Source organism: Neolamprologus brichardi, chromosome 20 (assembly GCF_056152115.1).
Source record: "Neolamprologus brichardi isolate AB-2024 chromosome 20, ASM5615211v1, whole genome shotgun sequence".
Taxonomy (NCBI): domain Eukaryota; kingdom Metazoa; phylum Chordata; class Actinopteri; order Cichliformes; family Cichlidae; genus Neolamprologus; species Neolamprologus brichardi.
Genome location: NC_142123.1, coordinates 4,689,166 through 4,713,390, shown reverse-complemented (window position 1 = coordinate 4,713,390; position 24,225 = coordinate 4,689,166). Strand labels below are relative to the sequence as shown.

Genomic DNA, 24,225 nt, shown 5'->3' with positions numbered 1-24,225 from the left:
CTTTCATCAAAAACTAAACAAATAAAGTTCGTTAGCATTTTATCAAAAATAATAATGTTTCGGTTAGTCGGTGTAATTATAAACGCAAGTACCGTCATACGATCAGTATCCGCGAAACATAAAACCAATTCCATCGCTTTGCACCAGAGGATTGTGGGTATTGAGGTTTGGCGTCACGTTTTTTAGATCCAGCATGGCAGCGAAACAGAAAAGGTTTGTTAATATTTTCTTTATTATGCTATGAATACAATGAGATTTACCCAGTATTTTATGTTGATGTTGAAAGTTAAAGTTTGGCCAGTTAGTCGTGAAAGTCATTCTAACTCTTTACGGCTGTATGTTAGTAACTAAAGTGCTAGCATAAAGTCGTCATGCTAACTCGAATACGACTGCTGTATTGTAAATGTGGTTTCGCTTCATGAAAATATTAATAATAATGATAATGATAATAATAATAATAATAATACAAGGTTCCCGAGTGTTTTAGGGAGATATTTGCATCTGACTGACAAGTGAACAGCTAAACAACAAAATGCTTACACGTGAACTTAAAAACTGTAGAACAGTTAGACTACACACACACATTTTGATCGACTTGCTTCTTATGGATTGTTTTCTTTCTTGTAGGAAATTAGAAGACTTGAGTGTGGATGAGTTCCTGCTGACAGGCTTTGAATCTGACGAAGAGCCTCCCAAACAGAATGGGCTCAAGAAAAAGACAGATCAGAACTCTCCAAGCCCTAAGAAGTGAGTCCTTATATTTAGAGACCTTTAGGGGGTGAAACATAATCTTAAATGTGGGCACTCTCTGATACAGGTGCAGCATTTTCCAGTGTAAAATGCTTGGATATTGTATTCTGTTCAATTGGGGTCATATCCATTTACTTTTCAGACTCACCAACTGACTTCACACCCCTTTAGCTATGGTACTATTCTGCTATATGTGCTGCCTGGCCTAACCAAAGTCAAAGTCCTAACCCGATTGAGATGCTTTGGCAGGGGCGTAATTTCCAGGGGGCCTGATTATTGGGGGGTATGACACCCCCCCCCCAATAATCACACCCAACCAATATAACGCCCCCAATATAATTATGAATTATCTTGCATAACTAGGCTGTTTTAAATAATCAGTTGATTATTTAAGTTTTTACTAGCAAAATAGTTGCATGTTTAATCATCTGGGAATTCACCCAGATTTATTTATTTATTTAGACAGACATCTCGACCCCCCCAATGTTCAGCACAAAGTTACTTAAGTGCTTGGTTGCATTTCTTGCTGCCAAGGGTGGCACAACGAGTTATTAGGTTTAGGGGGCAATTACTTATTCACATAGACCCAGGTAGGCCTGGAAAGCTTTTTTCCTTTAAAAAAAATGAAATTATCATTTAAAAACTGCATTTTGTGTTTACTTGGGTTGTCTTTGTCTAGCATTTTTTTGCTGATCTGAAACATGTAAGTGTAACAAATATGCAAAAAAAGAGAGAAAGAAATCAGGAGGGAGCACTTCAAATGTTCTTTTCTGTACGATGTACTGTTAGAAAAGTGCAAATGCAGAAAATGTCTCAAAGTTCTGTAACTCGTTTTGTACATACTCTGTATTTGTAGAGATCAAAAGTCTAAAGGTAAGGCCTCTCAGCACAAGGAGCAGCTGTCCAGGTTAAAGAGCAAAGATCCCGAGTTCTACAAGTTTCTGCAGGAAAACGACCAGGCGCTTTTGAATTTTGACGACACCGACAGCTCAGACGATGAAGACGAGAGAGGGTACCACAAACTACCATCTAAACTGGAGGTAAGAGGGCTACTTACTTTCTGGTGTGAGTTATTTTGGAAATTAGGAGATCCTCATGCTGCCGTTTTACATGTTTGTAGGAGGCCAGCTCTGGGGATGAAGAAGATGATGACGATGAATATGCTGCAAAAAGTTCAAAGAAAGCCAAGAAGGGAGCAGATACTATCAAAGTCACAGACAAAATGATAGACGACTGGAAAGCGGCCATGAAGAAAGAACCCACAGCTCATCTCTTCAGAGAAGTCACGCAGGCCTTCAAGGCTGCTGTCGCCACAACGAAGGGTGAAGAGGGCGGTCAGTGCCGCTACAAAGTAGCTGACAGCTCAGGTGGGTCCTCATATCTGTATTCATGTATACATGGGTATATAACAGTTTAATTTGAAATTAAAACACCAGTCACACAGGCCTAGAGGCCGATCAGCAACCATTTACCATCCAACAGTCACAAAGGAAAAATGTGTGTTCTCCAAGCAAGTGATTGTTGAAAGCACTATTCATGCAGTCCTAGAGAGGGGGGTCAGTGACCCCTGGCAACCATTGATTGCTATGTGAAAGTTTTAATTTTGTGACTGGTTGGTGAGTAGTTGGTCTTAAATAGCCCTTTTCCATTAGCACCTCGGATCAGATCGACTTGGTTATTGGGGTTTTTCATTATGTGGTAGTACCTGGTACCACGTACTTTTGTAGTACCTACTCGGCCGGGGTTTCAAGCGATCTGAAAAAGTCACTGGTCATGAGAGCATCTCCTTCATGAAAATCAAAACAGCCAGTTTTGAAACCAGGCAACAAGGAAACACAGTGGTCCTCAAGTCTGATTAAAAAGCCAAACACCGAGCAGCAGGTATACCATCGGCGTAACGTCCACGGGACATTTGGACCCACTGCTATCACGACCCTATACACAATAGATGGGGCGACTGGAAAACGAGTGGATCCAAGTATGTACTGATGGAAATGGCTAAAGGACCTTTTTTAAAAGGGCTAAAAGAGGTATACGGTGATGCAGTGGAGACAGTTCAGCATCTTCCATACAAACTGTTGTCGACTGCTGTGATCTGCTAGCAACGGGCAACCAATCACCAACCAGTAAGGGAATACCTAGCGAATTTAATAATTTAACCATAATTTGTTGTCAGTCCTTAATGACTTGTCACATGCTGTTGCAAGCGTTCATGCTTTTGTGTGATATTTTACTCATTAATTAGCTTGTAGTCGTGTCCCTACGGTTGTTTATGCAGTGCCAGCCACGATAGAAATATATAAAATGCCTGGACTTGTTGTTATTGTTGTCAGGTGGGGTTTTATTTTTTGTTTTGTTTTGGGGGTTTTTTGTGGGGGGGCTTTTGTTTTTCACTTTTTTGAACATTCTTTCATCTCTATACTGATACTTCTGGGAATCTGCAGTTAGAAATTTGCTGACATCTCTGAGTCCTCATATTGAGGTGGTCATTTTTATTCTCTGACTGATAAATTTAAAAAAGTGTAGTAAACAAATAAAAAAAAAAATGTGCTAAATGCACAGGAGGAATTGAGAGTATCGAACAGGCCAATCACAGTAGCGGTTATATTTGTAGTTACAAATGTAACTGCAAAATGTACAGTTACATTTGCACATCAGGTTACATTGTAGTGTTTCAGAGGGTTTATGTTACGATGTGTCTACAGTGCAGATTTAATGTTTATTTTAACGTTTTAAGCACTCCGTAAGAAGCTCATAAGATTCACAAACATCAAAAATGAGCTAGGATAAACACCCACTGCCCATTTTGATGCCCAATATACATTTAGTAGCATAAATGGGACAGGAAGCGTGTTTGATTGGCCTTAAGGATACACACCATTTGTTTTGGGGCTGAAACAATAAATGTAACTTGTTTGTTTGCAATCAAATAAAGGTTTTTGTTGTTATTCCAAACAGCCATGTATTTTGTGAATACATTCTAACGCAGACATTTTCCCTCTTGGATGAACGTCACCCAAAATATCAATTCACGATCTGGTTAATCCACACAGAAGCTAGAAATGTTATTTATGTTAACCCACCATGGATTAACAAGACACATTATATAAGTAAAAGAAGTGCAGCTTATTTAGAGACAAACATGCCGATCTCTGTCACAGAGAAGAGATTGAAATCACAGTTTATCAGTTACAAAAAGGCCTCTGGCAGTTCTTAAATCTTTCCTTTAAAGATCGATTGTTTCTAGAATTGTGTTATTGTGATGACATAAGCACATTAATATTCAGTCCTTGTGCTATTTATGAAAGATACAACACTTAAGCATGCATGATGTTCTTTTTCTGTCTGCAGTGTTCAATGCTTTGGTCCTGTTCTGCATCAAAGATATCCACGGAGCTCTGCAGAGGATTCTTAACCTGAAGCCAGATAAAGACCAAAAAAAGTACAAAATCTCATTTCTCATCGATTGTCTCGGTGCAGCTGAGAAGAGGGAAAAGAAAACCTGTTTACTCATTTCTTTGTTTGTTTTGCGGTTTGTTCGCAGGTCAGTGCTTCCTTCGTCTAGTCCAAGATGGCAGAAGAATCAGATGGACATAAAGATGTATCTCAGTGGAGTGGTTCAGGTTTGCTCTTTACTTCATGTGTCTCTTTGTTTTTCACCACTTAGATTTCAGGCCTGTGTGTTCCTGCGAGGCAGATACATGAAATACAGGGATTCATTTTTGTGAATATTTGCTTTAAGATTATTTCTTGTTTCCCAACTGCAGCTGTTATCCAGCCTAACGGAGGCTACGGTCATCTGCGCGGTCCTGAAGCACACCAACCAGCTCGTACCGTATTACTTGTGTCTACCCAAACAGTGTCGCCACCTGATTAAAGTGAGACCTCCACCTTAGCTTGATGGCACGGAGTAAAATATGTCAGTATTTATTGACAAATGATGTCTTAATGTGTCTTTGTTTTTGTTTCCTTTTCCTGTTTCTGACTCTAGCAACTAATGAAGCAGTGGAGCACGGGAGAAGAGACGAGTCGGGTTCTTGCCTTCCTGGCCCTCAATAAAATCTGCCGCCAGAAACAGGAAACGTACCTCAACCCGATTCTTAAGGTGAGCTGCAGGAATTGAGGTGTTCACAACAAAGCTGGATCTTTACTGAGGCAAAAGGGGGAAAAAGCAAATCCAGCCTGGGCTTCTTAAGAATAATCGTCTTCCTCTTTGCAGCAAATGTACATTTCTTATGTACAAAACTGCAAGTTCACGTCTCCCAACGTGCTGCCCATGATCAACTTCATGCAGAGAACCCTGACAGAGATGTACGCCCTGGACACGCAGGTCACTTACCAGCACGCCTTCATCTATATCCGACAGCTGGCCATTCACCTCAGAAACGCCATGACCATGAAGAAGAAGGTTGTTTGTTTTGTTTTGGCTTCTTCTTGCTGTATGTGCTCACATAAAACAGTATTTATAGAGACCGACAAGTATACATCTGCATTGAGTCATTTAGGGCTTCAATTTAAGGATTGTTTTTTGTAATTATATAAAATTCAAATATATATTTGCTTTCGAAATGCTCTTGCGCAAAAACGGGGATGTATGATTGGAGCTTAGTCCAGTTTACAAAAGTGATTTAAAGCTATATACTGACTGAGCAACCATGCGCAGTGACACAGAGCTGTTCTCTGCTATATAGATGCTCACCCTCATTCACATTTGACCCCTTTTTCTTTCTTTCTTTAATAGGAAACGTATCAATCAGTTTATAACTGGCAGTATATTCACTGTCTGTTCCTGTGGTGTCGGGTCCTGAGCACACTGCACCCCAGTGAGGTACTGCAGCCTCTGATCTATCCACTCTGCCAAGTCATAATTGGCACCATCAAGTAAGTATACATAAATATGTTAGGGGAAAAAAAGCTTTTAAAAGATTAAAAACTCAACCCCAGAGTCTGATGTATAAATAAAGCCACGACTTGGCCTCAAATACACACTAAACAGCCACTTATATTATATCATACACTTATGTTACACCTCGCTAGCACCTCCATTTGCTTTTAGAACTAGCTTAATTCTTTGTGGCATAAATTCAACAAGCTGCTGGAAAAATTCCTGCTTTGGTCCATATTGACATGGTGACATCACACAGTTGTTGCCAATTTGTTGGGTGTAAATCCATGATGTCACTTTCTCGTTGCACAACATCCCAAAGATGCTGTGATGGATTGAGATCTGATGAATGTTTGAGTACATCGTCATGTTCAAGGAACCAGTTTGAGATTTGAGATTTGAGCTTTGTGACATGATGCGTTATCCTGCTGGAAGCAGCCATCAGAAGATGGGTGCAGTCTGAGACGGACGTGATTCAGTATTCAAGTAGAAGTAGCGTTTAAATGATGCTCAGTTGGTACTGAGGGGCCCGAAGTGAGCCAAGAAAATGTGATTGAAGGCAGGATGGATCCAAGCTTTCATGTAGTTCTGACCTTAACATCTGAATGTTGCAGCAGAAACGGAGACTCCTTGGACCAGGAAACATTTTTAAAATTTTTGGAATTGTAGCCTCAGCTTCCTGTCGGGATGGGAGTGGTCTTCAGAGATGCTCTTCTGCATACCTTGGCTATAATGACTTACTGTGATTTGACTTACTGTTGTCTTCCTTAAAGCATTAAAGCAAGTGATTTCTGCCCAAAGATCTGCCTCGCGTAGGATATTTTCTCTTTTTGGGAATGTTCCCTGTAAACCTTAGAATGATTGCACAGGAAAATCGCAGTAGATTAACAGTTTCTGAAATACTCTGTCAGAAGGCACGTGTATGCCTTTGGGTTGGCTGATTAGATCTTTGCATTAACAAACATGAACAGGTTTACCTAATGAGATGAACCGTTGTTTGTGCTCCTGCAATCTGCATTTTTTTAAAATATATTTTGTGGTTCCTTCACTCAAAATTTTTGTAACTGTGTTGCTTTCAAAATCTTGGAAGATAATTATTTTTATTTTTTTTGTACATGTTGCCAACAGCAGGTGGAGACATTGATCACTATTTTCTCTTTCAGACTGGTTCCCACAGCGAGGTATTACCCTCTGAGGATGCACTGTTGCAGAGCGCTCACTCTGCTGTCTGGCAGCACCAACACGTTTGTGCCCGTTCTGCCTTTCCTCTTGGAGGTAAGGCTTCACGTCATCTCAAGTAACCACCGTGCAGAGCTAACAGCGTATCAGTGAGGGGTCAGGTTTCCAGTGGCCCGAGTCTCTCGCACCGACACACAACTTGAGGCCCTCAGATAGTTTGAGATAATCTACGATAAACAGCCCGTTGGCTGACTTTGGTGAAATGGAAACAATGAAAAGGTAGATGTGATGAAATGTTCCGTCGGTGGTTTGCTGCGGAAAAACATCAGTGGCATACGAAATGCACTTTGGTCTCAACGGCCACAACTGTAGGAGCTTAGGAGGAAACATTCAAAGGGTAGAGCTGTGAGAGACACCTTTGTTATCAGACCAATCACGGGTCACCAACTGACAACATCTTCTCTGGATCAGGTGCTAGTCACGTGAGCGCGTAGTGTGCCTTTGTGCGCAAGTTTTCATGCACGCTGTGCGGCTTTGTTGTGGTTTGCTGGAGGAGAGACATGTGCTGGCGACTGGCTCGGCCCGCTGGGAGTGGTCAGCGCATGTCTGCCTGTATGTGTTTGCGTGCGTGCAGCAGTTTGACCGAAGCGATAAAGACACGGTTGTGGTTTACACTCTGGTCCTAACATGCTGTGCAGACCACATCCTCTCTGCCTATGGCCCACTCCCCACTCTTCTCCCCGTCATACACGCAGATACACTCCGACCCCCGCCTCCCTCGCTCCATCTAACCCCCAACAGCAAGCTGTGTTTATTTGTGACGCACAATGCTTCCTGTGTTTTTTCTCCTTTACTGTTCCCCTTGTTAAAGTCAGGCTGAGGTACGCTGCTACTGTTTTAATTAGAACAGCAAAAGCAGCCCCTTCCTCCTGTGTGTCTGTGCCTGTGTGTGTGTGTGTTCTCGTATCTCCGAGGGGGGTGTATGATTTGGAGCTTCCTGCTTGTGTAGCTGTGTGCATGCGTGTGCATGTGTGTGTGAGAGAGAGTGCACCAGGGTTGGCCCATGCCTTCCCACTTCCCCTGGCTCCCCCGCAGACCGCCACCACATCCTATGTTTGTACAGACAGCACCGGCCAGGAGCGTTGCTCTGCTTCGCGCACAGCGAGCATTAACGACCACACACACACACACGCGCACGCACAGAGATACAGGGAGTCAGAAATAGCTTGATACACAAATACAAGACAGAAATTCACTTGCGCACTGTGGGCAGATGTGAAAGCTAAAGCTTGTAGACAAATAGCCCACACGTTGGCTAGAATGTACTTTCACAGACTAAGATAGAAATGTGTCATCTCAGTAACACTGCAGTATTTAAAATGAGCTGCGCTGACTGATAATTGTCAAAACACTTTCAGCATCCCGCAGAATAAATGTTTTCTTTAGCTGTGTTGTCTTTGAAGAATAGCAAGAGACGGTCGCGGCTTTCATTAACGCGTAGAAGCAGTTCCAAATATCAACCTACAGCCAGGAGACAAAGTTTCCCCTGGACTTGAAAAACTAAGCACACCATACGATTCAGTTGCTTGTAAAACCACTTTTAACTTGAAGCAATTGTTTTCTATATGACTTTCTCTTAAGGTCCTGCCACTACATTTCAGTCTGGTTGAGGTCTGGACTTTTACTTGACCTTTGCAACACCGTCGTTTTTCATTTTTTAGCCATTCTGCTGTAGATCTCCTGCGGTGCTTGGGATGATTGTCCCGTTAAATTACCCAGTTTCAGCCAGCTGTCAGACAGACGGTCTCACATTTGACTCGAGCATTTGGTGCACAGTGGGGGTTCATGTTTGACTCAATGACTGCAAAGTCCTGCGGCTGCAAAACAACCCAGATCATCACTCCTCCACTACCGTGCATGACAGTTAGTCTGAAGTGTTTGAGCTGATATGCTACATACATGGCACTGGGCATCATTGCAGCCAAACATCTTCACTTTGGTCTCATCTGTCCAAAGGACATCGTTCCAGAAATCTTGTGGTTCGTTCAAATGCAGCTTTGCAAACTTAAGCCGTGCTGCCGTGTTCTTTTAAGAGAGAAGACACCCCCTCTTGTCAACAAGCACCACACTTGTTCAGTCTTTTTCTATCTGTACTGTCATTAACTTTGACATTTAACATGCTAACTACAGCCTGCAGAGCATTGCATGGTCTGATCCTGGGGTGAATTTACTGGAACATCCAGTCCTGGGAAGATTGGCAACGGTCTTGTTTTTCACTTAACAGTAGAATGATGGACTTCAGAATGGCCTGGTTCTCTAAGATCACTGTTGATGTCTTTTATTCTTGGGATTATGTTAACACACGTCTAAATACTGCGGACCAGCAAAGCTTCTGCTTTTAGAGAGGTGCTCACACTCGCTGATGATCAATAATTCAAGTGCATTTGATTAGCAGCACCTGGCTGCTACTTACCCTCTTAAGTCCTATGCAAGCGGTAACTGTGGACTTGGTTTCTCACAGATAAAACAGATTTATTAGCTATTTGGTTTAATTAATAGTGATGTTAATTATAAAATTTGCCTGCATTAAGGGATGTGTCTGGATTGGATAGTTGAGAAAACAGGTGGATGTTACTCATACCAAAATCTGCATCCTTTTTAAAAAATGCAAACAAAAAGACTGACAGATTAAAAAGAGCATGTTTTATATTTGAGATGGTATGCACTACACTGTTGTATGAGTGATGTAGATCAGAGTTTACTGTTTGTTTCCTCTTACAGATCTTCCAGCAAGTTGATTTCAACAAGAAACCTGGACGAATAAGTAAGAAACCCATCAACTTTGCAGTCATCTTGAAGCTTAACAAGGTCAACCTAATCGAGAAAGCCTACAAGGTAAGTGTTTCTGTGACCACTAGTGTTAAGTGTTAAACCAGGTACTTCTTTATAGCTGGTATACAGCGGTTCCTGCTGATTCTGTCTTTAGTGTGCTGAGATGGAGCAGCTCCTGGAGTCTCAGTTATTTTAGTGCTACTCTGTGACAGAGTGGGTGTGGATTGAGGACAGCGCTGAAAGTCAGAGCTCTCAGACTGACCCTGAGTCACCTCGCTCAGTGCTGCAGCCAAGAGGATTGCAGCTCTGTGGGATTATCCCCCGCACTCCGCTCGCTAGGACTGTTCTCACCGCTGTCACCCAGGCAACTGCCGTGAACCCCCGTCTCGTAAACACACAGCAGACCTGACCGAACAAACAGATCGGTCTGAATCAGAGCACCTCTCAGTCCACACAGGCTTCAGATGTTTTATTTCACAGAAAGGCAGCTTAACTTCTAGCCCTGTAGATGTCATCTTTACGTATTCAGCTTTTACTAAAGGCTTAATAATAATAATAATAATAATAATAATAATAATAATAATAGTTGTTGTTGTTGGAACCTTTAAAAGGTTAGGGGCTACAGGGAGCTCTGAGTAACACAACTGGTAATCTCGGGTTGCTTTTCTGTGGTTTCCTATTTGTTTTTAGTCTGTGTTGATAGAGAATATAGCTGTTATGAAGTGCTAAAGTTTGTGCACTGTTACCGTCACATAGTGGCTCTGTGGTGTAGCGGTTAACAAAGTTAGCATTACGTGCAAAAAGATTGTCGGTTCAAGACCAGGAGGAGAACCAAATCCTGCCTCAGGGGTCTAGCTAGTGTACTGGTACCCAGTGCCTTTCCCAGTCTTTGCCGTATCGACATGTAGATGCAGCTGCTGTGGTAACCTGGCTGCTCTTCAGCCTTCGAGCTGTTGATGCTACACTGTAATTATTTTCAGTGCGTTTGGTTTTCCTGGGGCAGCATCTCGGCTAGTCATGTTACTTTTTGGTATATTACCTAAATGGTTACCATTTGATCTCCTGTTTATAAGCCAGAGGTGACTTCATGTCCCAGGGACACACACATCCACAGCTGTGATGGATCTGTGTGCTAGCACTATACATTGCAAACAGAGTATATTGATTAGCACAACATTGTGATAATGTACTGGCCAGTAATTGCGTTTTGCTTGCTTATTGTTGCCAGTGTAGACTTGCACAGTTTGTTGTTCATATAGACTCCTTTCTGCTTTTCAGTGAAAATACAGTCGTTCAGTATTGGCTCCAGCGTTAGCCACTCAGTTTTACTCCTGATGGCAGGGTGATGCAGACACATCAGCTCACACTGTTTGAGTGATTTAGTGAGTTCAGATAAAATAAAACTTTAGCTTATGTTAGAGCTGGGCGATAGAACGATAACGATATGTATTGCGAAATAACTTTTTCTCGATAGAAAAGTTAAACTATTGCGATAGGCCTCACCGCTCTTGTCCTCTTAAAAAAAAAAAAAGAACAGCCAATCCAAATTAAGTAGTGCAGAGCCGAACCAATCACAGCTGCAGCGTCACGTCACGTGACTTGTTACGTAAAGCACAAGTGCCGCACAAGTGTATTTGTTTTGGGAAGCAGCCAGCCGCCGTGCCGCCCGGGTAATGGAGGAAATGAGTGTGCCGACTAGAGAAAAATCAACCGAGAGCGTGACCGAAGGTTAGCGAAGAGAAAACAGATGATGGTTCCAATGCCGGAGAGATTGTCGAACGGAAGAGCCATAGAAGTTCCGTAGTGTGGAGGTATTTCGGCTATTTCAAGTCAAACAGAGTAGCGCACTGTAAATTGTGCTGAAAGCAAGTCTGGAAATACAATAAACCGGTTCATGCTCAATCTCTGGCTGGAAGCGCTAATTCGTCATTCGGCTTTTGTCAGACTAAAGTCACTGTTAAAACTGTTTGAAAAGCTCAGCTATACAACAAGGAGAGATTGATAATTTTCTTTTAGTTCTCAGTTTATTTGATATTGACAAAAGTTAGTCAATTTTGTCTGTTCTTCTGTAAAACAAACTAAGATTTATTTTTAGAATTAATAATTTCTAAGTGGAATTGACAATTTAGTCGTTTTTGTTTGTTCTGTTTTGAAACTTAAATGCTTTAGCGGCTGCCTTTTGTGTAGTTTGCAATATTTGCCTTTATTTATATGAAAGTCTCATGTTCCTTAAGTACATCTACCCTGTTGAACTTATTATGGGAAATAAATATTTAGATCAAAACAAGCTGCTGATTATTTCACATTTTACTTGTGAGCAACGGCACATTTAAATCTTACAAATATAGTTATTTGGCTTATATCGTGATATATATCGTTATCGCCTGAAATGAAAAAAACATATCGTGATATGAAAAAATCTCATATCGCCCAGCTCTAGCTTTGCACTTTGTTTCTGTTCACTGGTATAGACGTCATGCTAAGCGAGTTGTGATTGGTTTGGAGACTTATTTTAAGTTAGCCCTGACCAATAAGCAGGAAGTATATTGTCTGTCCCAGAAATGCCAATATCCATGAACACAAACACTGCATACTAGAAGTTCAACATTAAATCTTCCCAAAATAGATCTGGATAGAGACACAGATCAATTAAAACAGCTTGTAATGCATTATTGATTCTTGGTTAGTAAACATTTAAATGTTAATACCAGGCTGGGAAAAGCTATTGGCGTGTTTAATTTGCAGCGAGGAAGATGCTTCCATAGATCCACTCGAGTTAGTTTCACATGAAATAGGAAAATGATGTCTTTTTGTAAATTGTGAACATTGTTTATGATCGTTGCTGTCCTGCTGTGTTTTAGGATGGGATGATTGACCAGCTGTACGACCTGATACTAGATTACTTCCACACTCAGGCCAGCTCCATCGGGTTCCCCGAGCTCGCCTTGCCCACCATCATTCAGGTGAGGCATACTTCAAAGTGATCTTAAAGCAGACTAGAATTTATTTTTTGACTTAGCAATTGTCTAAAAAAGTGACACTGACACTGAGTGCTATTCCCAAAGTTTATCACCTGAATATATGATTCAGGATCTGCTGAACCGAATCAGCTTCCTTTAGGGGAAACAATAATCATCCTTTGTGCTTGTTCTTACCTTCTCATGCACCTCCTCCATGTCCCTGCAGCTGAAAGCGTTCCTGAAGGAATGCAAAGTGCCCAATTACTCCAAGCCGGTGCGTCAGCTGTTGGAGAAGATACAGGAAAACAGCAGCCACATCACAGGACGGAGACAGAAGGCCACGTTTGGAGTGGCCGATGCCACCGCTGTGGTGAGTGGGTCTGGTTTGTGCGATGATTGTTTGGCCCTTCTATTCACTGGCGTTAAGCTTTTGCATAGAAATGAGTTGCAAATACAGAGCAATGCTCTTCCATTGATCCACATAATAAGGTCAAATAAATAATATGTTGAAAATGGCACTAAATAGGTTTAAATTTTAAAACTACTCAAGGCCAGTTAAACATAAAGGTCATCAACAAAATGCAAGATGGGCAACAGGAAAAAACAGAAAAAAACATTTTACTGTTATATTTGCTTCCAAGCTAGACTTATTTTCATTTTAAAAGCAGACTTGAGCAACAGTTCTCCAGACTTTATGAATATCTTTTCAAATGTTTCTTTGGACATAAAAAGGCATGTAACTCAATGCATGAGCCAGTGTTGTGTCTACACATGACTCATCTATATGTAACGTACCATTTGCCACTTTGTTACTAGTAGCCTGTCACAAAAACGGTTCCCATTCCTTTAGTTGAATCTATAAATAACTGCCAAAGATAACACACTTTGACAGGCATAAAATACTATCTTTGCACCAACAAGGTGATTCCCAAAGAGCTATTAGATTAAAAAAAATTGGCATTTCTTGAAATGGTGTACTGTGTGTTGAGGGCAAACAGTATCTGAAAGTCATGTCCTGGAAAAATATGGGAAAGCATCCTGCAAACACCTGACACAGAACTTGAGAGATGCATCTGACTCCTTAACTGATCCATACGGTTCCCTGAAGCCTCATCACACACTGTCTTAGTGGAGGGCTGGTTGTTAAAAAGCCGTTCTTATGGAAGGGAAACATAAAGAAGGGGCCAAATTACACAAGAACTAGACTGAAAATCAGTAGCAGCACGTATTGATGGAGTGATAGATCCACATTTTCAAATCATCAACATCAAGGACGTCTGGCGAGAGGTACAACAGTGAATACAGTCATCTGTAAATAAATTACAGCCCTTATGGGTAATAATTATTGGTTCGTGTAACTATATGTTTAACAATCATATTCCAGTATTTCTAATAAGAGCACCAGAGAAATCCAGTTGCAGGGAAAAATAGCTTTTTACATTCCTTTGGGATAGTTTCCAGTTGAGCTACGTGCTGCAGGCCATCTAACAACACATCATCTAACGCCACAGGCAGAAGCTGGTAATGGAGAACACTTCTCTATATAAACCTTAAACTCAGGTAAGAATGACCCTGTGCTTACTCCGGCTGTAGACCCCGGGAGGTCTCAAAGGGCCAGTTATACACAAGATGCAGGTACCAGTAGTGCTTCACTGAGTTACTGTCCAGTTTTCAACCTAATGAACTGTATCTCCCATATTCATACTGGACAGTTTTCCTATAAATAGACTTATCAATAGCTATAAGGTTTGAACTAAGGGTGGTGCCTGATGCAGGTTCTTGGGTATAAGACCATGGCTGTGCAGACAGTGGGACGGTGGGTTTACTCCATCCAGAAAAGGTTAAAAAGTGAAAACATAAGCTCTGAAAAGAAAGTAAGAAACTACAAATTAGATATTTGAAGGACATTTCTACCAGCAGTTTTTGTGCAACACTATCTGAACCTCTGCTGCTGTATTAACATAATAATAAAATTATATTATCTATATTGTATTAGTAGTAGAGAGTATAAACTTGATTGTAGAACTTACCTTCACAGCTAAAAAGAAAATTCAAGAGTTTTAATAGGATTTTAATGGAGGGAACTCTGAGATCAGTTATAGTAATCATTTCTACTGAGACAGTGGGTTTTTCTTTGTTTACATGTTATAATCAGCTGACCTGATGCTGCTGCTCTGAGCTTTACTGCTCTTTGTACGTTTACAACTGAATTCAACTAGATGTAAGCAGATGCTTCATAGACTGTCTTGATTTCCATCCTCTACACTGACAGCACCCTGTTTATACTGACAGTTGGTATAAAGGCCGAATTCAATGAATGAGTCTCAGCATCATTAGCTTAAATTCAAATTCATCTCTGCTGTATGTAACCTAACACTGGTCATGAGCACCACAGCCACTGTGCACCAGTCCAACACAGCGCTTTACTGTAAATTTACCACAGTACTGCAAGCTAACCTGTTTATCCTGAACTTAACTGCCAGGTATTTTCATACAAACCCTGGATAATGCAAAGTTATTATACTGAAGTGTAACTTACCCCCAAAGTGTAGCGCTTCAATCAATTACATGTTTTTGCCTCTTTCATCTCTTTGTATGTGATAAGCCCTCTTGATGGATAAACCAGAATTATCTTTTATGTGTTACCGTTCCCTCCATTTAGGCTCAAATCAGTTTCATGTTTGAATCTCCCAGACTTGTTAAATCTAAAGTAACAAGCCTGTTTTGCAAACATAAGGAGTAGAAAGTAGAGGCATCTGTGTGAAAATGTAGGAAGTAAAAGTAAAAAGTTGCCAGAGAAATAAATACCCAAATAAAGTACAAATACCTGAAAATCCTACTTAAGTACACCAGTACTTTATAGGGTTAGGTTTATAGGGTTTTCTGCAAACCGAAGCACTTTATCACCCATCTTCCTCGAATCCACGACCAGTTTCACTCAACATGCGTGTCTTTGGACTGGATTTTGGAGTTCACCACAGACACTTCACTACAAAGAGTGACCTGCAATAGTGGTTGTTCCACAAATCTCTCTAGAACATGCAGACACAGTCTCTTTACAGCTTGCACCGTCTGTAGATCACAAACTATGCGATGACGATGGTGGATCTGCTGTAAGATTAAAGAATTTGCATCACAAAGAGCAGTGCTGGCAACATAGTGGGCTGTCCAGGGCAAAGAATGTTGACTTTGTTAGCTTGTAGTACTGGTGCTACAAAGCTTGCTAGTTTTGTAGCACCAGCATGAAATGTTTGTTAAAATCCCTAATAACCAAAAGCAGTGCAGTTCATTACTTAAACACACTGACAGTAATGCGTAATATGAACACACAATAACTAGAAATCTTTTTAGACAAATGTGTTTGTCGGTAAACATGCAAACACAATAACTAGTATTAGTGTGTATAACACATAGGTGTACAAGTATACATACTGCATGTATGTGTGTGTGTGTGTGTGTATATATATGTGTGTGTATATATATGTGTGTGTTTTAGTGACATACATGTGTGATATTTGAATGTGTCTGTATGTAACACCTCTATAATTACAGGTGTCAGTTGTGTCAAAGTGGTGGATGTCTAGGTGACATCCACAGTAACAACTTGCCCTTTCAGCTCCATGCCCTTAAAATCATATTAACAACAAAATAAACACCAGTACGGTAACTGAAGAACGTATTCAGGAAATATTTTCTCTGGTATGATACGACACCTGAATGGTACCTTTCTCTCCCTCAGACTGCATGCTCGGGAACTTCTCTAACATTCCTCCTGCCTTCAGCCATTTAATGGCAGCGAACTCGGTACGCTCCATTTGATGCTTGATCTGAAGAGCAATTTAGAGTTGCGGCAAATGGCATAATTTTATGGAACAGTATTATTAGAACAGGACAGAGCAACTTAAAACAAGCATTTCCTTTTTTTATTGTGTTACCTTTTTTTTTTTTTTTTTTTTTAACATCGTCTCTTTTAAATATCATCTTTTCCACGACGTAACGATTGTCTGGTTTACTCTTTTTCACTGCTTCTGAGCAGTGCTGACAAAAAGTTGCGCCTTAGCTTCATCGTTCGGCAACGGAAAGTCCTTTTCCCACTCGCTGTTGTACTTCTAAACTTTCCCTTTATTGTCAGACGTTCCTTAAGTTGCTGCAGGTTCTGAGTTTGTTTCATCCTGATGGCTCGTTTTCTTCCATTTTCTTTTAAACGTTTAAAACATCGCTCCATTTATTCAGCAAAAAAAACACTTCCAATTGCCATTAAACTCTCTGAGCCGCCTGCGCATACCGTCTACCAATGCAGCGGTCCCCAACCTTTTTTGCGCCACGGACCAGTTTATGCCCGACAATATTTTCATGGACCGGCCTTTAAGGTGTCGCGGATAAATACAACAAAATAAAACTAGTACCGGTACCGGAAAAAATAAAATTTATTCATAACACACGTGAAAAGACCAAGGAAAACTGAGTAAACGATAACAAAATAATGCTGAAAACCAATAAAAACCCTGAAAACTATACATTTCGCACCTGAGCCTCAACTCTCGCGGCCCGGTACCAAACAACTCACGGACCGGTACCGGTCCAAGGCCCGGGGGTTGGGGACCGCTGTACCAATGGACTGGTAGCAAACACAAAGGAATTGTGGGAATTGTTGTAGAATTTAAGGCTAATCACATTGATACGATAACAGTCTGTTATCACAGCAGATTACAACTACTCTGTAGCATCGTGATGTAGCATGGTTTCACAAAAAAACAAAGTGGCTTGCAAAGCTGTCGCATTAGTGCTCCGTATACAAAATAATTTGCTGTCTCTTTCTTTCACCGTGTCGTTAAACACTAAATCTGGAGTTCGCCAGTCTGAAGGTGTGTCTGGGCGCACTCCAGGGTCATACGTGCATCTGCACACTCTGGTGCTTGGAAGTTTGGAAAGAAAAGCGTCTGGAATTCTTTACGTTTCTTGAAGATGTTTCATTCTGATTCTGAAGCTTTCTAGATGAGAGCTGAAACGTCTTCAAGCTCCTTAGATTACCGTGACCTGGATGACTGAGAACCTACGCAGACACGTATGGCAAGGTTTGCTGTCAGTGAAGTGAGCGCTCGCATGATTGGAAAGCTTCACAGTGACGTCTGATCACTTCATGGGACAAACATCCTCCAGCCTAGAAAGCTATGGCTGAAATGTCCAGTGTGTCAGCAGAGGCAGGGTTCAGGCGGGGGAAAGATCGCCTCTGTGTGGATGCGTTTAATTATACCCAAGGAGATTCAGAGCTGAAGTCATGGTTCAAGTTCGTGGTGTGTTAGCGCTTCTGCTATAACCGGAGGAGGAAAAACAAAATCACTTGTTTTTTATGTTTTCATGGGAAGTGGCTGCATGTCCACACCCTCAGAAATGCATCATTTTGTCTGTTGCTGTGACGTTTGTATAAATGTCGTCAAAGTAACAAAAAACACATTTAAAAATTTGAAACAACCTCTGCTGCGCGTGTGCGTTCATTTAGTTGTGTCACCTGTACTTTTGAACAGGTGTGAACTGATGAATATTTAAGAGCGTTTAAAGATGAAATGGAAGCGGATGGTCTTCGTCTGTAATTTAGCTGATGAAAGTGTGTGTGTGTGTGTGTGTGTGTGTGTGTGTGTGTGTGTGTTTACATAGTATGGCAGACGACGCGGCACGGTGCCAGCGCCTGTCGCCACGGCTCTGTGCTCAGCGGAGGCTGTCGCCATGGCATTGACTCCCTGGCACGGAGGCAGCCGTAGAGGTGTCACCGCGGGCAAAGGAGAGGGGACAGCCCTGCTGCTGTCGCTGTGGAAAGGCCACGGCCCCCCTCCGGCCACCAGCCCCCCTGCTGACATGTCACCCAAACTGAGAGCTAGCCTAATTAACGACGCCCCGCGTCCATCCTGGTCACACTCTGCCATCGCTCGTCTTTCTCTCATCTGAAATGATTTAGTTCTGTTTGTCTGACTGAATTCAGAAGTAACGTTTTCTTTCTCTCGTCCCGTCTTCCGGTGCACACGTGTCACTCTGTCTTAATAGAGGCACTGAAAATTGTGATAAACATGTTAGGCCAACGGGTACAAGAGGCCACGGTCTGTTCGCACTATTGGATTTGTCGGTCAGATAATGTGATTGGGCCTAATCAATATTGTCCAGAAAGACCTTTAGGGGCTGAAGAAGATCTCCTCTTTCAGGCATCTTCATCCCGTCTGTTTTCTCTGACTTTCATCACACTCGTCTGTCTCTTTCTCCCGGTCAGCTGGAGGTGGATGTGTAATATGAACCTGCTGAAAGGCTTGTCTAAACAGATCCTGGAAACGAAAGGGAGAGAACCCACCTGTGTGTTTATGCTTATTAGGATGGAGATTTGCATTTCCTTTCACATACACATACCTGTCCTGTCCACACCTGTGTGCATTCTCCATCTAAATATCTGTTCTCTGTCAGGCGGCTTGGGAGAAGCAGATCCAGGAGGAGGGGACCCCCCTGAGCAAATATTACAGCCAGTGGAAGAAGCTGCGAGAGAAGGAGATCCAGCTGGAGATTTCTGGCAAGGAAAGGGTAATTATCAAACCAAAGAAACCTGCCAGTAGTCGCCGTACTCAGTCATTATGAGTCACTTCTACTGTTTTTCATTCATGAATGTTCACGTTACCCAGAAGAATTACTCACAAATTTATTGTGTGATCGCGATTAAGGCTGTTAAAATGCAAGCGTGTGTACAAGCACTGCAGTTTGTTTTTTTGTGTGTGTGTGTCACATAAAGATGGAGGATCTGAACCTTCCTGAGATCAAACGGAAGAAGATTGAAGAGAAGAAGTCCGAGGACAAAAAGGAGTTCAAGGGTCTGTTCCAGTCTGACAGCGACTCCGATGAAGATGACGATGCAGGACTCAAAATCAAATGTGAGCTAACCCCCTCGTGTCTGGTTTCCCCCACTTATCTGAATCCGGCCCTGCAAAGGATGCAATTTGTGGACTGGTGCAGGTTATGGTGTATTTCCCAGCTTGGCCTCTAGGGGGCTGCATTTTGTTACAGCAGTGTAAAAGCTTGAGAGGTGATGACAGTTCACTGTGGTTTTATGTTTTTTTTCCTGCCGTTATCCGTTTGTGTGACGTCTCCTAGATTTGACTCCACGTAGCAGATCACCTGCAGAGCAGTTTGCCGTAAGGCTCCGAGATATGAAAGCATCCACAGAGGCCGTTTCCGTGGAAATTAAAATTAAATCCCAAATCAAACTGAAGAGAAAATCTCTCGCTTATCAGAGAGTTTGGTTCTCTCTTACTCTCTCCGCCAAAAGGCGCCGTCAGCTCATTCATCCTTTAACACCCCCCCCCCCGTTTGTCTCTCGTCCTCTGCGGGTCGTCCACAGGTCAACCTCGATTTTATAGCTTTACACTCGGACACGCTCCAAACAGAAAAAAACCCTCCGCAAGGTCACTGAGGAACAGAGCAGGCGGCGGCGTTTTTTTTTTTAAATGCATCTGGACTTCATTGTGGGGAGAGTCCCCACAAACGGATGGGCAGCTGCCGGCAAGCATCCCCTCCCCTCCTCCCTCACCCCTCTTTCGTTCATCCTTCCTCAACCCCTCCACACTCACGAACCTGCCCTCCCCACCTCCACCCCAACAGGAAGTACAGGCTTGGATCCCAGCGGGGGTTCCTAATTCAAACCAGCCCACTGGAACAGCCAGCGGTGGCCTCTCTCCCTTTTTTTCCTCCCTCTCTCTCTCTTTTTCTGGCTCTGTAGACTCCAACCAGCTGCCCCCGCATGTCCTCGCAACACGTGCGCAGACACACACACACACACACACATCTCGATGATAGCACACAAATGCACACCCACCGCCTCGCCGTCCAGTCTCGAAGAGCCAAAAGCTTTCAGGCAGCTCACCAAAGCTCTCTGCGGTCTCACACACTCCCGGAAAGAGGGGGAGTGCAAGAAGGGGCTGATGATTAAGATTGGTGTGTGTGTGCGTGTGTGTATTTGTGTGTGCGTGGTGGTAATAAGTCATCCAGGTCATTTGGGGGCAACCTCAAAGGTACAACTGAAATCTGCAAGCACCATGTGAGCAACAAAGAGTCGGAGAGGGCGAGAGCGCGTTTGCGATCTTAAATTCAGATGGGAAGTACCTGATGTTTTAATAGATGTTGTTTATGTGTGTGCGCTTGTGCGTGCATGTGCGCTCGTGTCATAAAGGAAACAGCTCTGTTTTCCTTCTCTCTCCCCTATGCCGTCAGCTTCTCATCACACCTCAACTTCAAAGCATGTGGACCCCAGTTGTCCCTTTGGCTAGACAACACACACACACACACACACACACACAGCACTCTGAGAGTAGCACACCTTAAATTTCAAAAAGAAAAAAACCCAACTTCTCTCCAACACACACACACACACACACACACACACATACACACCAACTCTGCCATTATCGTGGAAGCTGTGGAACCTGCCTGCTATCTCCATTTGCTATATTTAGGCCGTGAGCATAAGATGTCTGAAATTGCCGGTAGTAAACTGTCATGGGTGTTTGTGCACCAGCAGCAGCAGCGGCGGCGGCGCCTGTAATCGACTCTCAGTTCCATCTCGGGAGGAAATAGACACTTCCAGCTGCCTCTGATACCTGGCCCACATATCCACGTCTCCAAAGCCGTCAGACGTCAGCGATGCACCGGTGCAAACTTAGGAACGTCTGAAGAAAGTAAGACTAGACAAATTTCAGCGCGCTGTAATGTTTTTCCACCGTCTCCCCTCAGGTAAGAAGAGCAGCCGTGCGTCAGATGACGAGGATGACGATGATTTCGAAGACCTGTCTGACCTGAGCGATGATGAAGACTTAGGTCGGTATTCACAATTAACAGTTTTGACACATTTTAAGGTCCTAATTTGTCTGTTTTGGTTAATTTGCTGTGTAGAGGCGTCTGCGTTACCCTTTTCTATCAGTGCAGGGCCAGAAATATGGAGGCCGGCTGGTAACAAGGGTAAAACTTAAAATTACTGTTTGCCTCTAGAGCGGGGATGTCAAACTCGTTTTGCACTGTGGGCCACATACAGTCCACTTTAATCTTAAGTGGGCCAGCCCAGTGAAACAGTGCTTCCTGAAGTTTATCTGCACATTTAATCCTGGTTGTATATTAACTAGAGATGGACCGATCCGATATTACGTATCAGTATCGGTCCGATACTGACCTAAATTACTGGATCGGATATCGGAGAGAAATAAAAAAAAATGTAATCCGATCCATTAAATATCAAACAAGCACCTCACAAAACAACCGATATATGGAGCAACTGCCTCTCCTGCTGCTACGTCAATCGTGAAACTGATCAATGATCAGCTGATCGGCTTTTCTGTCGCGAGTCAGTCTCTCTTGTTTGTTTTTGGCCCACTTTGCACCAGAAAGAGGAAACCAGCGGCTGAACAACAGCAGCACTATTAAGCTTGATAAGCTGTTGTTAGAATTTATTTAATATTACTTTCTACACCAGGATCTTTTTCTACGCAGCTGACGGCTGGTAACTGTGCAGGGGCGGATCTAGCAAAGTTTAGCCAGGGGGGCCGATAGGGCATGAACAGGGAAAAGGGGGCACAAGGACATACTTTTCTTTCTTATTCTCATTTCAAATGTCTAGCTTTTAATAAATAATTATCTGAATCTTACACCCAAAGTTTTAATCTGATGTAAAATGTATAGAAGTTCATTACTGTATATAGTAACTATTAAGTCTAATATACCCTAGTAAGCTATACTACTTTTTCCTTTGGGAAGGAACCATCTGTGCAGTCTGCAATTCTGTTGAAGAAAGATGTTGAATCTATTTAATTATTCTTAAAAAATAATTGATTTCTGTGCATTTTTTTCACACTGCATCAAATTAAAGTTGATTACGTCGATTAAGCATCATGAGGTGGAGGGTGGTTCCCTATTTTTATTTATTTATTTTTTTTGCTGGGAGTTTGCAACCCTATTGGTTAGGTTGCTTATTCTTTAAAATACCAGAATAGGGAGGATGGAGCAGGTTTAAGTTTATTAGATTGATCAGTGTTGCTGAACTATGAAATATTTTGGGTGCAGTGTATTTTTTGCATACAGGTATAACAGAATAGCTTTAGTGTTTTGTTTTGTTTTTTAAACTTGAGTATAAACTTATACAAAATGCAGCAAGATATTTAAAAAACAGTTTTATTGATTAAAAACACACTATATCGGATTCGTATCGGTATCGGCTGATATCCAAATTTATGATATCGGTAATAAAAAAGTGGTATCGTGCCATCTCTAATATTAACATAAGAAGAAGTAGAATTATAACAATATGTTTTTCTGCACGATATAGAAATGCTGCTGCAGCAAATGAAAGACAGACCGGAAAGTTTTTGTTCATTAAAAGCAAATGTTTCGTTTTTTCACTGTGGACATAGTTTATTAATAGATATCATCTATGAATTCATTACTTTAGTGTGGCTGTGGAAAAGCTCTTTATCAGTGAGAGAAGCTGTGAAATTTATGTTCTTCATATTTTCCAAAACAGTCCAGCGGCCGGATTGGAGTCTTTGTCGGGTTGCGTCTGGCCTCCGGGCCTTAAGTTTGATATCCCTGCTCTAGATAATGCAAATATAGTCAAGTACAAAAAATTGAATTTTAATAAATATTTAATTGTTTTTGTAGCAGGTTTTCAGGCATAAACTGCCACATGATGCCAGATTTGCGTCTCGTCAGTCTGAACTTTTAAGTTTAAACATCTCTGGGTTCGGCTGCTGGTTCGGAGGGAAGAGCGATTTTACAATTTAGACTAAGCATTTGCACTGAAATAGTTAAATTGTCCCCAGAAATGAATTCAGTCTCTTAAATGAATTTATTATGTATAAATGAACAGAAATGGAATTTAAGGAGCGCTACTCTAAATTTATGCTTTTATCATCCGTGTGTAACTTTTGAGATGGTTTACATAATTTTAACATGGTGGTCTCACAGCTGGTAGCAACTCCTGTGGCCACTCATTAGCCGAGCCTGGAGAGTAAACAGCATTGTAAAAATGTGAAATGTGTCAGATTAGAAGAGGTTTGTTAAAAATGCCGTTCTACTCTAACGCGTGTGCACGTAAACCACTCGATACCTGCGAGGTTTCTGATGTGGCTGAGCGTGAAGTTTAAGTACTTCTTGTCTATATTCCAGATGATGATGATGATGAAGAGGAGGAAGAGGAAGGAGATAAAAAGGCTTCCAAGACTCCTCAGCCGCTGTCCTCCTCTGCTCTGATAAAGCTGGCTGAGGGAGAGGAGGATGTAATTGAAGACCTGGAACTGTCTGATGACGACTGAGGGTCTAGAGGAGCGGTCAATATTTCCAGTATTTCCTCTCTTTGCTATTGTTTAATTTTCTGTCTATGTACAGTACAAGTTTAATTTTATTAAACACTGAGCCTGATACAAAAAAAAATCCTCTCCTTGAATTTTTTTAAGATGCTAATTGAAGCGTGTATGTGCATGTTAATGCACAAGTGCACCTGAAATGAGTAATTTGTGTACTTGTGCACACCTGTAGGCACCCCCAGGCTTTGTAAGAACGGGCTATTTGGAAGGAGCTATGAGGCTGGCTGAGCCGGGCCCAGCC

General features: G+C 42.0%; 1 protein-coding gene across 1 annotated transcript; it reads left to right on the top strand.

The window, feature by feature from the left end:
- Window positions 1-123: 123 nt before the first annotated feature.
- On the top strand, window positions 124-24,036 carry noc2l (NOC2-like nucleolar associated transcriptional repressor). Its single transcript, XM_087833329.1, has 18 exons — window positions 124-213; window positions 628-747; window positions 1,607-1,790; window positions 1,871-2,117; window positions 4,102-4,192; window positions 4,295-4,373; window positions 4,518-4,628; window positions 4,742-4,855; window positions 4,970-5,158; window positions 5,492-5,631; window positions 6,799-6,910; window positions 9,596-9,709; window positions 12,508-12,609; window positions 12,833-12,976; window positions 19,054-19,167; window positions 19,373-19,511; window positions 21,367-21,450; window positions 23,788-24,036. Exons 1-18 carry the CDS (start codon window positions 194-196, stop codon window positions 23,931-23,933), a joined length of 2,250 nt encoding a protein of 749 aa, XP_087689455.1. The 5' UTR covers window positions 124-193; the 3' UTR covers window positions 23,934-24,036.
- The last annotated feature ends 189 nt before the right edge of the window (window positions 24,037-24,225 follow it).